This window comes from Dreissena polymorpha, chromosome 8 (genome assembly GCF_020536995.1).
Source record: "Dreissena polymorpha isolate Duluth1 chromosome 8, UMN_Dpol_1.0, whole genome shotgun sequence".
NCBI lineage: Eukaryota > Metazoa > Mollusca > Bivalvia > Myida > Dreissenidae > Dreissena > Dreissena polymorpha.
Window position 1 is genome coordinate 59,995,847 of NC_068362.1, and position 15,647 is coordinate 60,011,493.

Below are 15,647 nucleotides of genomic sequence, written 5' to 3' on the forward strand. Positions count from 1 at the left end.
CTCAGAAAAGCTACACCATTTCAACATGAAACTTTCTTGACACATAGATATCAATGAGAGGAATTGCCATGCATTCAAGTAATTACTCAACAGTACACTTACAGGCTTTCTGAAAAGGCCGGACTGCCAGTCTTGTCCGGCAAAATTTCTAATAACGCCAGTCCTTGTGACAGGCCAAAAAAATTGTGACTAAATACAGAAAAGTCTAATACTTGCCAAAAAAACGAAAACACCCCATTAGAATCCCTCTTTTTGTGAATTTCGAGCCTTTTTGTCATTAAGAACACTAACGCGTCTCTAGTTTATAAGAGTGCTCTCCCTTTGTTTTTTTTTTCAAAAACGTCATTTTTATTGGTCTGACATATTACCACCTATCCAATTACAAACATTGTAACAAAAACTACACATGAATAAATGTTGTTGCTAAAGTTTCAATGGCGCTAGACAAGGCCAGAAAAGGAAGCTAGGCGATAAGGGAAAAAAACAAAATCAAAAGAATATGAAGCAAAACAAGTAAAAAGAACTTTTCAAAGAAGTGGACATCTGACAGAAATTGGCTGCATCAATATGTTTTGTGACGTATGTTGAAACGATCCATTACGGTGCAAGTCTACTAATCAATGCATAGTCATGTTATTTTATTTTGTTTTGAGCCCGACTATAATTTAAAGCTGCTGTCCATCATACACTCTAATCACAAGAACACGCAAACGTTTTGTTTTACTTTATCAAGTGTACTTGTACACAGGCTGCACATTGCAATAAATATGAGCAGGGTTTTTTATCTGATTTTGGGGAAAGGGCCTGGCCTTTTTTGAGGGGAAAAAAAATTGCGTGAAACGCCCGATTTTGGGGGAAAAAATCACATGAAACGCCAGATTTTAGGGAAAATAAGGAAAGTCTTAAATAATCAATTAAGCATATTTTTTCTGTTTTTAAAACAAATCCAAGGAAACAGAAAATTTAATTATGCAATATTTTTTTTTATTTTCTACACTGGATCAGGTTAACTTATATATTTAAAGGTTTAACAAAAAAATTGTGTGTATTTTTTTTGGATGAAAAAATGAAATCTAGGGGAAAATTTACCAGTTTACCAGCTGCGGGGAACAAAAAATCGGAGGGGAAAGGGCCGATTTTCGGCAGGTCACAAATAAGGAAAAAAAAATGTGTATGAGTTAAACTTTACTTAATTCTTCAATTATAAACTTACGCTGTTCGGTTAGGTGAATTTATGTCCGGACAGGCAAACTTTTCCATCAGCCTGTACGGTTGACAGGCACTTTTTGGGACTTTTCAAGAAGCCTGCACTTATTATTATTTTTAGGATTATACCTTATATCAAGGGATTTGCACCCATCCATAAACAAAATTTATTCAGCAGGGATATCAATTCAAAGAATTTTCTTGTTTACTGTGGATGCATGTATACAAATCAAGTGAGCCAACAACATAACAACCCTGTTGTTTTCTGTCCCCCAGGACCACAATATCCAGGTGATTGGGCTCACAGAGGAGATGGTGAGGGATGGGAGCCATGTGATAGATGTCATCAAGAAAGGAGATCGTATGTTTTTGTGTTTTTGTGTCAATTTGAGGCTGTTATTAAGCACCATTCCCAATGTCAAAAAGTATATATGTTTACTAAATGACTGCCTAAAATTCCCAATTGAAGGTCTCCAAAAAGTAAAAGAAAAAAAAAAAGAAGAAAAATTTGGTCAATAAAATACAAAATTTAGTTAATTACCCTTTGCAGCTCGATGGGCTGAAGCTTACTAAATATTATAGTAAAAACACTTATTTTCAACTTTATAGTTTTAGTATATTAAAAACACTCATTTTCAACTTTATAGTTTTAGTAAGCAAAAAATAAAATAGACCAATATTCGGAGTTAAGTCAAAACAATTTGCCCAATCCAAAAAAAAACTGCACCATTTCCAAATCTCTACTTTAGTCAACTTTTTCCATTCTCAACTATTTTCAAATTTAAAGTTTTTGTTAGCAAAAATTAAAATACAACAATATCCCAATTTAAGTCAAAACAATTTTTCTCTATTCAAAGGGCCCTTGCCCCTTCCCAAAATGGTGGAAAAACTTTGGTGACCTTGATGTGCTTTTTTTCCTTCACATCTCAAAAGGGCCTAGCGTTCCATTTTGGACAATAATTTATTGGCAAAAGTAAGAGAATAGCTTAAATTGTCCTACCGTGGTTGAGTATCGTACACTCACTGAAATTTCTCTCGTAGGCTAAAATAGTAAGCAGGGTTGCTTTCTTTAATTGTCTCTTTTTAACCTAAACATGCCCTTTTATTAAAACCTACTGTGTGGACAAGTAAGGCTAAGCCTGGATATATTTGTTTAAACAGTTCACACTTAAGGGGAGTTACACCAATAACTGTTTTAACCAGGTTTTCCGAAGGAAAAAAATGGTTATTAGATTGGCGAATGTCGGCTGATGGGCAGGCGGAACAAGCTTGTCCGGGCCAAAACTTTGTCTTTCATTGTGAGATTTTAAAATCATTTGGCACATTTGTTCCCCATCATTGGACGGTGTGTCGTGCGAAAGTATTTCGTCAATATCTCCAAGGTCAAGGTCAAACTTTTAGTTCAAAGGTAAAAAATGGCCATAAATGAGCTTGTCCGGGCCATAACTATGTTGTTCATTGTGAGATTTTAAAATCATTTGGCTCATTTATTCAACATCATTGGACGGTGTGTCGCGCGCAAGAATTACGTCGATATCTCCAAGGTCAAGGTCACACTTTGAGTTCAAAGGTCTAAAATGGCCATAAATGAGCTTGTCCGGGCCATAACTATGTCATTCATTGTGAGATTTTAAAATTATTTGGCATATTTGCTCACCATCATTGGCCGGTGTGTCGCGCGAAAGAATAACGTCAATATCTCCAAGGTCAAGGTCACAATTTTATTGAAAACCTGGTTTTGTGAAAATTTCGTCCCTTGTTATTTTGTAGATTCCTTACATAACTAGGGCATTGAATACTTGTCGATGGAATACAAATAAAAATACCCTTAAATGTACTCACTCGGGGTAATGTACTCTTTAGACAAAAACATAAGCTGGAGCTCAGTTAAGTGTAAATGTCTCATATTGGCTAACCTACCATTAGTGCTTAATTTTAAATTAGTTCTTAACTTCCAAACATAAGTATAATTTGTATTCAGGTAAGAGGCGATTTGCAGAGACAAAGCAGAATGACAGAAGCAGTCGATCTCACGTCATTCTCAGATTTGTGAGTAAATAAATTCACTTGAATTGATTTGTGTTTTTTTTTCATATACTTCTGTTCGTTACTCTGGACTTGTTCATGTTATAAAGTCACTAATTAACAAGATTTTTTCTGTTCATTTTACACCCTTGTTGAAAATAACTTTTAGAAAAAATATTTTGGGTTAACATTTTTTTCCCCAGATCTATAATTATATTTATATCACTTTAACATATACAAATATGGTGAAACTGATTTCAGGTCATTGAAAGCCGAGCAGTGGGCCATGAAGATGATGCTGTCATGGTCTCCAATCTGGTAAGTGACCACCACTGTTTCACCAGTTTGGGAATAGGGCCAGGTTCCATATGATTGGGAAAATCTTGTCGTTTGACTAAAATTGGGAATAAGTGGGGGACATATTGTTTTTGCTTTGTTTGTGTGTTTGCATCAAACTTTAACATTTGCCATAACTTTTGCAATATTGAAGATAGCAACTTGATATTTGGCATGCACGTGTATCTCATGGAGCTGCACATTTTGAGTGGTGAAAGGTCATGGTCATCCTTCAAGGTCAAAGGTCAAATATATAGCTTTAAAGCGGCGCAGAAGGGGACATAGTGTTTCTGACAAACACATATCTTGTTTTGCTAATAAATGCTGTAAAATTGAGAATAAAAGTGATTTCCATACAGGGGTTTTTTTTACTAAGAAAGTGACGCCGATATTCGGCGTCTTCCCCTACCAGAATTTTTCCCCTAAAACTACCATTTCCCCTCCAAAAATATAATTTTTCACCAAAATATAATATTTTACCCTCAAAGAAATGTTTGTTTTTCCTTTTGGGAAGTTGACACTTATCCATTTTGTACCATGTACAACGATCTCGCTCTCTCTCTCCCCCCCCCCCCCCCCCCCCCCCCCCCCGACGAACACTCAAATCTGGGAATCTCAGTGATTCTATATATAGCTCTTAATTTACGTCATGGAAACCGGGCAACTAATCGTATTAATCATGTGACTATTTTACTGGATTCCGGTCTTGCGCGAGAAGGGTGTTTCGTCAATTAATTACCAGAAACCAGTCGAATTTTCATCCGGGTTATGTGAAAGCCAAGATAAAAACGTTAAAACAGAAAAAGTCTCACAATTGGCGTTCATACATGAACAAAATAAAACGTTCGGACTCGGAAAATATTAATTGCGTTGACCCATTTTTAAGAATGAATCATCAAAAACCGTTGAAACCCAGCAGGATTCGGAGGTACATGTAATCAACATGGATTAATACTGTCGGATTATTGTTAAAGTGAAAGTAGACAATCGGCAGCTGCCGCACCTTTCCGTTCCAATACTGTAGCAGATCTAGATCGTCAACCCATTCATCATGAAATTGAAATCACAATATTGACATCGTTCCCCGGCCCCAGTTGAAAACATTTCCTATTATTAGATCTACCCCTGCAACTTTATTTAGGACTTTGACTTGAATATCATACTTGTTCATGTGTTTAAGAACAAAAAGGTCAGAGACATGCCTCTTTTTCTAAAAAAAAACCTGCAGTCTGTAGGCGAGTTATAGACGTTGAAATGAACTGTTTTTATTTTTTCCCCAAATATGTCTTTCGCGCTCGATTTTCCCCTTTTACCCAGCGTCCAGCGTCTTCCCCTTTTTCTAAAAAAAACCCTGCCATATAACATTCACTTAGGTTCAACTTATGGAGCTTGATGGTAGATGAACTTAAAGTTGAGACTTATATTTAAAAACTTATATTTTAAACATTTTTTTCTTTTACTCCTTTGACTCGGATTTTTTTTGTCCCATTTGGGAGAAATATATATATTTTTCCATTGGGAATGGGTCTCCCTACGGGCCCCAAATTTGAGCGAAAAAACAACACTTGCTACATACAAATGATCGAAATGAGCAATCATAATAAGGTTAAAAAAAAGCCATGTCTTTCTTGACTTGACTATGTCTGTGTTTTCTTGAACTTTGTTGACTTTACTATGTCTGTGTTTTCTTGTACTTTGTTGACTTGACTATGTCTGTGTTTTTAACCAGGTTTTCCGAAGGAAAAAACTGGTTATTAGATTGGCCATAACTATGTTGTTCATTGTGAGATTTTAAAATCACTGGCACATTTGTTCACCATCATTGGACAGTGTGTCGCGCGAAAGAATTACGTTGATATCTCAGGTCAAGGTCACACTTAGTTCAAAGGTCAAAAATGGCCATAAATGATCTTGTCCAGGCCATAACTATGTGTCATTCATTGTTAGATTTTAAAATTACTTGGTACATTTGTTCACAATCATTGGACGATGTGTCATGCGAAAGAATTAAGTCGAAGTCAAGGTCGCCATGACTAAAAATAGATTGAATTTGACACAAGAGGGGTAACTAGGAACAATCAGTAACAATACACATTTTGAATTGTCTCCTTTTATCAGATTTTTTTTTTCAAATTGAAATCAAGGTCGCAACAATTAAAAACAGATTGAATTTGACACAAGGCGGATTACTAGGAACAATCGATAACAATGCACATTTTGAATAGTCTCCCTTTTTCAGACTTTTTTTTATGTCCCCAGATCGATTGATCGGGGGTATAGTGTTAATGGCCACATTAGGGGGCATTGTGTTTCTGACAAACAGATCTCTTGTTTCAAATTGAAAACCTGATTTTGTCCCTTGTCTAGTACTTTGTTGACTTGACTATGTCTGTGTTCTCCAGTACTTTGTTGACCTGGCCGGCTCAGAGAAGGCGGGTGACAACTCAGGAGAGAGGTTTCGGGAGGGCTGCGCTATCAACAAGAGTCTCTTTACTCTTGGGAACGTCATTAGAAAGCTGAGTGGAGACGCCAAGTATGTGAAGGCACTTTGAATCATATGAGCTGTGTTCTGGCTGGGCTTAATGCTTGTTCGTAAAGTATTGTCCCAGATGATCGGGAACGACACTTGGCTTTTAAGGAATTTTTCTTTTTCACAAAAATCCTGTCCAGACACTTTCATGCAAATGCATTAAGCTCAATATTCCCATGGAGCTCCTATTTTGTTGTCCCCTACCGGTTTCATCGGAGGGGACTTATGGTTTGTGCTCTGTGTGTCTGTCTGTCCGTCAGTCTGTCACACTTTTCTGGATCCTGCGATAACTTTAAAAGCTCATATTATTTTTTTTATAAAACTTGAAACATGGATAGATGGCAATATGGACATTATGCACGTCATTTCAATTTGTTCCTACGTCAAAAATTCTCGTTGTTATGGCAACAAATAGACTAGAAATACTCAGAGCTCCAGATAAGGTTTTGTGAAATTCTTAAATTACTACCAGATTTTCAAAAAGAATTCTTAACTCTGAAATTTTATTCTTAACGTTATCACTAAGTTTTGGAAAATAATTCTTATTTTTTCTGAATGACCTAAAAATAAATAATAATGGTTATTTTCATGCAAAAAAAATCAAAATAAACATACTAGCAACTTTATTTATACGAGTTCAACAGTGTCTGTTCAGTATTATACAATTTTATTTTTCCAATACCTTCATATGCCAAAACTGTGTTTAGATTGCATGCCTAAGATGAATTTTTACATATTTCACATTTAAAACGGGTATCCCCTTCAATCTTTTCAACGATTAGCCACGGGACTTGTCCCTTCCACTTGTTCAATGTTTTTTTGTGTGTTTAAGTTTGGAGCCGTCGTGTCGCGTTTTTGTTTAGCTTTTCCGACTGTGTCGGCAACTGAACATACAACATTGTATAAGATCTTTTCTATAATGTCTTTCTAAACATTTAACTTCGGCTTACTTTGCGTACAATATGTTAAAAGCGTGTTTTTGGACGCTTTGCAGTTTTTTACGACGCTCTCTGGGCGCCGCCATTGTTTTTTGACAGATAGACTGTTTACGCCGCTTTTATTGGAAATAATGCGCTTTGTTAAACAAACCCGATAACCATTCTATATAAGCACCACAAAGATCTTTAATACACGAAAAGAACTCAATAAAAATCGATACGAACCGATGTAAAAATAATATTCGTAACTTGATTTTGTAATTCTTAATGGTACGACAAAATTTTAAAATAAATACGTAACGGACTTGAAAATAATTCGTAATTACGAAAATACGACCCTTATCTGGAGCTCTGAATACTGCTGAAAATGGTGGTTTTCTGGATCCTGCGATAACATAATATTATTTAATGAAACTTGCAACATGGATAGATGGCAATATGAACATTATGCACATCATTTCATTTTGTTCCTACGTCAAAAATTATGTTTGCTATGGCAACCAAAAAAAATAATTGAAAATTGTGGAATTTCTGACAATAGTGGAGCCGGTAGGGGACCATATTGCATGACAAAAGCCTTGTTTTTTATTAACCAGGTTTTCCGAAGGAAAAAACTGGTTATTAGATTGGCGAATGCGGGCGGGCTGGCTGGCGGGCGGGCTGAACAAGCTTGTCCGGGCCATAACTATGTCGTTCATTGTCAGATTTTAAAATCATTTGGCACATTTGTTCACCATCATGGGACGGTGTGTCGCACGAAAGAATCACGTCAATATCTCCAATGTCAAGGTCGCCACGACTAAAAATAGATTTAAAAAAAAAAAAAACTTACAAAGGGGGTTTATTTTGTTTGTTCATTTCAAAAGTTCAGTTTGAGTTTTCTCCCTTTATCAGATTTTTTTTCACAATGAAAACCTGGTTTTGTGACAATTTTGTCCCTTGTTGAATATTAATTTAGCCCAGCGGGCTAAAATGCGAGCACTTGAAATTCTAACAAGCGCTTGCTGTCTGCATTCGGCCAATGTTGAATCAAAACATGCGCGCTCTTATCTGCGGGTTGTGCATAAGGGGCTTAGATAACACGTATGAACGATTTACGGGTCGTTCATGGGGATCAATTATGGTGTTTGTCCCCTAATAGTGGCTGATAATGATCTTTTATTACCGGTACATGTGGAGTAAGAGCAATTAAGGATATGCTCAAATTTGTTGTTTGTTAACCAGGTTTTCCGAAGGAAAGAACTGGTTATTAGATTGGCGAATGCTGGCGGGCTGGCGGAATAAGCTTGTCCGGGCCATAACTATGTCGTTCATTGTCAGATTTTAAAATCATTTGGCACATTTGTTCACCATCATTGGACGGTGTGTCGCGCGAAATAATTACGTCGATATCTCCAAGGTCAAGGTCACACTTTGAGTTCAAAGGTCAAAAATGGCCATAAATGAGCTTGTCCAAGCCATAACTATGTCGTTCATCGTCAGATTTTAAAATCATTTGGCACATTTGTTCACCATCATTGGACGGTGTCTCGCGCGAAATAATTACGTCGATATCTCCAAGGTCAAGGTCACACTTTGAGTTCAAAGGTCAAAAATGGCCATAAATGAGCTTGTCCTGGCCATAACTATGTCATTCATTGTGAGATTTTAAAATCATTTGGCACATTTGTTCACCATCATGGGACGGTGTGTCCCACGAAAGAATCACGTCAATATCTCCAATGTCAAGGTCGCCACGACTAAAAATAGATTTAAAAAAAAAAAAAAAATTACAAAGGGGGTTAATTTTTTTTGGTCATTTCAAAAGTTCAGTTTGAGTTTTCTCCCTTTATCAGATTTTTTTTTCACAATGAAAACCAGCGATTTTCCTTGTCCAATTGGGAAAAGTACCCGTACCGGTCCAATTGGGAAAAATTGAGTCGTGAAAACCTAAAAATTGGGAAAAAATCGAGTCGTGAAATCTTTAAATTGGGAAAATCGCGTCGTGAAGTTTGGGTCTTATTGAATACATCATACAGTTCATACTTAATTTAACATACCCATTAAAAGAATCATTTGCAGGCATGCCTTAATGACCATTAAGTAATTAAGTTGAAATAAATAACACAATATTATAAAGAACACACAAAATCAATTACAAGTTGTTTTAATCTCTTGTTAAGCAATGTCTCTGTCTTTCATTTTTTTGAAAATTTCAACAATCTTTGATGTTTGATCATCTATCAGTTGCTGGCATACCTCTCTGCACAGCATCATTAGTGCTGTCAATGTGTCGTGTGATAGACGGTCCCGATTGTTTGTGCAAAGATTGTTCATTAGACTGAACACCCTTTCCACAGAGGCAAGGTTACAAACCGACATAAAACAGTACGCTGGCTGCCTGACAAAAGAACCGGAAACAGTAACGACACTATTGATTGCACGCGCTGAATAATAAAACCCCAAATTAATCGAGCGCGTGGTTACACACAACTATACGATTTTCTTTGTTCGCTCGCCGAAAGTTGGGTTTTGTTATAAAAATTTCGGTCGTTTTGAGAAAAAATTCGGACGTCGATTGGTATTTTTTCAGATGCCGATTTGGGAATTTGGGAATTTTTGCTTGATTGGGAAAGTACCGTTTACCGGTACTTTATAAAGAAGGAGGAAAATCGCTGAAAACCTGGTTTTGTGACAATTTTGTCCCTTGTTTTATTTTAATTAGTTTAAACCTATTTATTGTAGCTAGATTTCATCGAAAGCCATAGGCTTATATAAACGCTCTCGAATCCGTTTCCTGGGACTAGAACCAGTACTTTTGGGGGAGATTAAAGGAACGCTTCCAGTGGGTTCGAACCCGTGACCTCCCTATCGCTAGGCGGACACCATATCCACTACGCCACAGCAATTTTTTATAAAATTTAATTGTTTACGTCTCTTGCAGAAAATAAAAAAGTATAAGGAACTTGCTTCAAAAATAAACCATAACTGATGTGTGTTGCGGTTGTGCATAATTTAAGTTATAAATACAATTAATTGGAATCAAACGTCTTATTTGATTGCTCCCGACCATTTAAAGTAACATTACTACTCAAAACCAAAGAACATTTCATACAATTGTTCGTAAAATAAACTTAACCAATTAAAAATCAGTGTTCCTTATGGCAATTGCTGAAATTTCAACGCCAGATGTGGACTGGTAAAATAGATGTTTGTAGATACAAAATGCTTATTGTGGCCACAAATAAATAAACACAAGCATTTTGTATCTACAAAAATCTATGTAATCATACCATATCTAGCGTTGAAATTTTGGATATTGCTATATGAGGAACACTGATTGTTAAGGTGTTAACTTTATTTTACGAAATACTTATCAAAATTTTTGTTGATTTTGAGCGTTATAGAGACTTTAAATTTGTTCACATTATTTTCTTAACGGCGACTATAACTTAACAGTACCAATATTTAATATATTCAGATCCAATAGATATATAGTTTCTTTCATATTTACGAAATTCGCTATATACCTGCAACACATTTTTCTTTAGTCTTTGTGCATGACAGAATACAATCTAATAAACAACCAGTAGTTGGAAGCAAGATTTTCCATGGGTCACAGAATGTTTTTCAATATTTTTTTTTTGATTTCTGTTTATTTTGGTTGTTATTTAATATTATAATATATGACTTGAATGAAATGAACTGAGAACAAATACATAAATATTAAAAGAAATGTTGTGATTTGGTAGCTCCAAAGTAGTGTGGATTTTGATTTATAACATTTAGAAAGTATATAAAGAATTCGACACCAACCCCCTGCCGCAGTGCCTGACTAAATTCCTGGGGAAATGCCAGTATATATATATATATTATTCGCTTGTTATTCTTGTCTGTTTATCGTTACATTTTAATCAGTGACAATAATCAAATGAAAAATCTCTCCAAAACACCTATCACACCAACACATCCGCATTTTGCACAGCACCTCGAACAACGCTGACAAAGATCACACTCACATACAGAACAATTATTTAAAACGCAACCTTCCCTACGCATAACAAACTTTCACCCATCTCTTTAGTCAACTAAGTCTTTAATACAGACAGCCTCAAGCACTCGACACTCTTAAACGTCTCTCTCTGTCCACTGTCTCCCACTAACGAACGACCATACGGATAGACAACTGCAAGGGACGGGTTCTATATGCTTTTATTTTAGTATATATTTCAATATTTACACACATTATCAAAGCTTTACAATATGTACATAAGTAGACATACATCTATATACGTTTATGCTGACCCAGACAATCGGCCTAATTGACCCAGACACTCCTGAGTTACGGCCCTTGAATCGTCGTAAAATTGGGTTTTGTCTCGTTTACGCTCAATAACTCGAGCATCATCAGATCTTCACCAAACTACATGAAAATGTGTAAGGCAATAACGTCTGGGTCAAGTTTGATAATGGGCCAAATTGACCCAGACATGATAATGGGCAAAATTGACCCAGACACTCCTGAGTTACGACCCTTGAATCATCTTAAAATTGGGGGTTTTCTCGTTCCGCTCAATAACTTGATCAATTGTCATCAGATCTTCACCAAACTTCATGAAAATGTGTAAGGCATAAACATCTGGGTCAAGTTCGATAATCGGTCAAATTGACGTAGACACTCCTGAGTTACGGCCCTTGAATCATCGTAAAATTGTTTTTATGTCCCCCACTATAGTAGTGGAGGACATATTGTTTTTGCCCTGTCTGTTGGTCTGTCTGTTGGTCTGTCTGTTTGCGCCAACTTTAACATTTTGCAATAACTTTTGCTATATTGAAGATAGCAACTTCATATTTGGCATGCATGTGTATCTCATGAAGCTGCACATTTTGAGTGGTGAAAGGTCAAGGTCAAGGTCATCCTTCAAGGACAGAGGTCAAATATATGTGGCCAAAATCGCTCATTTTATGAATACTTTTGCAATATTGAAGATAGCAACTTGATATTTGGCCTGCATGTGTATCTCATGGAGCTGCACATTTTGAGTGGTGAAAGGGCAAGGTCATCATTCAAGGTCAGAGGTCAATTATATGTGGCCAAAATCGCTCATTTTATGAATACTTTTGCAATATTGAAGATAGCAACTTGATATTTGGCATGCATGTGCATCTCATGGAGCTGCTCATTTTGAGGGGTGAAAGGTCAAGGTCATCCTTCAAGGTCAGAGGTCAAATATATGTGGCCCAAATCGCTTATTTTATGAATTCTTTTGCAATATTGAAAATAGCAACTTGATATTTGGCATGCATGTGTATCTCATGGAGCTGCACATTTTGAGTGGTGAAAGGTCAAGGTCATCCTTCACAAGGTCAAGGTCATCCTACAATGTCAAAAATCATATAGGGGGACATTGTGTTTCACAAACACATCTTGTTTTTCTCGTTTCCGCTCAATAACTCGAGCAATTGTCATGAGATCTTCACCAAACTTCATGAAAATGTGTAAGGCAATTACATCTGTGTCAAGTTTGATAATCAGCCAAATTGATCCAGACACTCCTGAGTTACGGCCCTTGAATCATCGTAAAATTGTTTTTTTTTCTCGTTTCCGCTCTATTACTCGAGCAAATTTCATAGGATCTCCGCCACACTTCGTGAAAATTTGTAAGGTAATAATATCTGGGTCAAGTTCTATAATCAGCCAAATTGACGAGGACACTCCTGAGTTACGGCCCTTGAATCATAGAATTTTTTTTCCTTATGTTATGAAGTTGTGCATGTTGGATTGTTATTGTGCTATAACTTTTTTTATGCCCCCGGTAGGGTGGCATATAGCAGTTGCACTGTCCGTCCGTCTGTCTGTCCGTCGCACTTTTGCGTTTAGGTTTCGAAAAATGCTCATAACTTCCTATGTCGCTTCAGATGTAACCTTCATATTTGGTATGCATGTGTATATGGACAAGGCCTTTCCATACGCACACAAATTTTTACCCCTTTGACCTTGAATTTGAACTTAGGGTCCGCGTTTAGGTTTCGAAATCTGCAGTTAGGTTTCGAAAAAGCTTTTTTTTTGGGCATATGTCTTCCGATGGAGACAGCTCTTGTTTATTCCTGTAAATAGAGTTCATGCATAAAGAGAGTAAAATCTGATTGATTTATACAATAACACAATAGCGCAAACTTAAACATGAGGCATGCTTACCCCACAGCCAGCAGCATGTGTCATTCCGGGACTCCAAGCTGACGAGGATCCTTCAGAACGCTCTGGGGGGCAACAGCAAGACGGTCATTATCTGTACGATCACACCGGCACACATTGAAGAGTCTGACAGCACGCTCAAGGTGACTGTTATAATTACTTGAGCTTGAAAGATGTTAATAAGCTATTAACACCTTTCAGTGCGGGAACCGAATTTTAAAGGCCTTTGCAAACAGTTTGGATCCAGATGAGACGCCACAGAACGCGGCGTCTCATCTGGATCCAAACTGTTTGCTATTCTGATAGTATTCTTTGAACAAAATTAAGAAAATGCTTATTTTACAAATTCAGCAGACAACATTTTAGCAGAAGACAAATTTCCCAGCATGCAAAGGGTTAACACCTTTCTGTTTAATTTCATACTTACCAAGTTTTACCCTACTGATGCGACGATATATAAGTCATATTCCATGTAAATATTATTCCTTGACCATTTTCTGCCCAGAAGCAAATTGAAAATTTCTATATGCAGCCATCATACATTCAAACCAGCGTGGGAGTTACTCGTATATGGTTTTATTCTGTTTTATGCCTTAGAGGCGAAAATGAGGCCTTTAAAACATGAAGCTAAGAAATACCTTAAATTTAATTATATTTGATTTTCTAAGGTTCAACAGATGTGTGAAAGTGCATAAAGGATTAAAGTGTATTTAATGAGTCTTAAATCTTGTCTGTGTAGTTTGCCTCAAGGGCCAAGAACATCAAGAACAAGCCTACGGTGAATGAAGTAATGAGTGATGCAGCCATGCTGAAGCAGTATCGACGCAAGATTCAGAAACTGGAGGAGCAGATCAGCAAGGTTGCGTATTGAATGAGCCGTGCTTGAGGAAAACTGGGCTTAATTCATGCACATAAAGGGTCGTCCCAGATTATTATGTCTGCACAGGCTAATCAGGGGCGACTCTGTATATTATGAACTTTTTTGTTCAAAGGAAGTTTCTTCTAAAGGAAAATTCAGTGAAGAAGGAAAGTGTTATCCCTGATGAGTCTATGCATACTGCGCAGGCTAATCTGGGACGATATTTTAATGACAGGTTTTTAGCGCAGTTTTCCCAGAACAAGGCTTAAATAGAAATTAAATTGTGTGGTATTTTATTTGAAAACGAACTTTTGTGATTCTGACATATACTTTACAGTGTTCTTTTACCTCTGGGTGCCAAAAAAAGTCAGTGTATGTATAAATATATATAAAGCTCCAGTAAGTGCCCAGGATGCAACAAATTTACATGGAACGCATTTTTTATATTTCCACTAAAATGGAAGATCAAAAAATTAAATCTGATTGTCTAATCATGAAATTACAGTAAAACTTCTAAAACCCAAGGTCTCATCGGTATAACAGAATTGCAAAGGTATCAAAGGTTTTGAGTTATCAGTGTGTCAATTTTGAGAAATATTTGTTGTACAATTTTACCACCACAGTACTTTCTGAATATCATCAAACTACTTACAAAGTTCAATTTTGATTATATATTGTTACTAAAAAGTGTAAGCTCATTACAACTGCAAAGTTTACAGCATCATTTAATGTTTGAAAGCAAATACCAATATTTATGCAGTCTGCAAAATTAAGGTTTTTGGCTTCATAGCTTGTGAGGCTATAGAAATTCGACATTTCATAGCCGTATTCAATTTTTTATCTCCAGCTCTAAGAACTAATTGTTACACTGCCTTGTAGCATTACCAGTTAAGTTGATCAGAAATGTTACCAGCGATTTTTTTTTGCGCAATAGGGAAAAGTATTGGTACCAGCCTAATTGGGAAAAATGTGTGCGAAAAATCCTGAAATTGGGATAATTGGAATTGTAAATTCTTCAAATTGGGAAATGGGTGTATTTAATTTTTTGATTCAGAATACTTTAAAATTGATAACTAAGTGTTGAAAATTTGATCATTTTATATTTACTTCGGTTCAAGCCATAAACTGCATAGGAAAACTAACTTTATGCTGCATTTTATTTATTTTTTTGCAGCAATAGGAAAATTTGTTGTGTTTTCCTAACTGGAAAAGTGCAGTTTTCTCGTACTTCATAAAGAAGGAAAACAAATCGCAGGTTACATTATTTGTAAACCACAAGCTAGAGTTTCCTATTGCTGAGAATGAACCTACTGAAATTAATTTTTGTTGTCAGATCAAGGATGGAGACATCGAGCTGGAGAAGGCTGAGCTGGAGAAACGTCTTCAGGAGAAGGAGGAATATCAGCGCCAGCAGACAGAGATCATCTCCAAGCTGCAGACCATGATTGTCACCTCTGGTAGCTCCAACAGGACCTCAGAAATCAAACCAGTAAGGCTGGCTGCGCATATTGAAGTCTCTTTTTGTAAATATTGTCGGAATGCATGTGCGTAAAGAGTTTACCCAGATTAGCCTTAGCA

General features: G+C 36.5%; 1 protein-coding gene and 1 long non-coding RNA gene across 5 annotated transcripts in view; both read left to right on the forward strand.

Annotated features, from left to right (window-relative positions):
* Window positions 1-15,647, forward strand: part of LOC127843213 (centromere-associated protein E-like) — a 91,885-nt gene that overhangs the window by 19,576 nt on the left and 56,662 nt on the right. For all 4 annotated transcript variants that reach the window (XR_008032137.1, XR_008032138.1, XM_052373071.1 and 1 more), the window contains exons 6-12: window positions 1,483-1,567; window positions 3,188-3,255; window positions 3,493-3,549; window positions 5,970-6,100; window positions 13,221-13,353; window positions 13,950-14,069; window positions 15,403-15,558. Coding sequence is in view for 2 of the 4 variants with exons in the window: in XM_052373071.1 (XP_052229031.1) it covers window positions 1,483-1,567; window positions 3,188-3,255; window positions 3,493-3,549; window positions 5,970-6,100; window positions 13,221-13,353; window positions 13,950-14,069; window positions 15,403-15,558 (750 nt within the window). In the remaining 2 variants the exon portion in view is untranslated. The remainder of the gene's footprint in view (window positions 1-1,482; window positions 1,568-3,187; window positions 3,256-3,492; window positions 3,550-5,969; window positions 6,101-13,220; window positions 13,354-13,949; window positions 14,070-15,402; window positions 15,559-15,647) is intronic.
* On the forward strand, window positions 8,290-8,846 carry LOC127843220 (uncharacterized). Its single transcript, XR_008032139.1, has 2 exons — window positions 8,290-8,434; window positions 8,597-8,846. It is a non-coding gene; the product is annotated as an uncharacterized LOC127843220 (long non-coding RNA).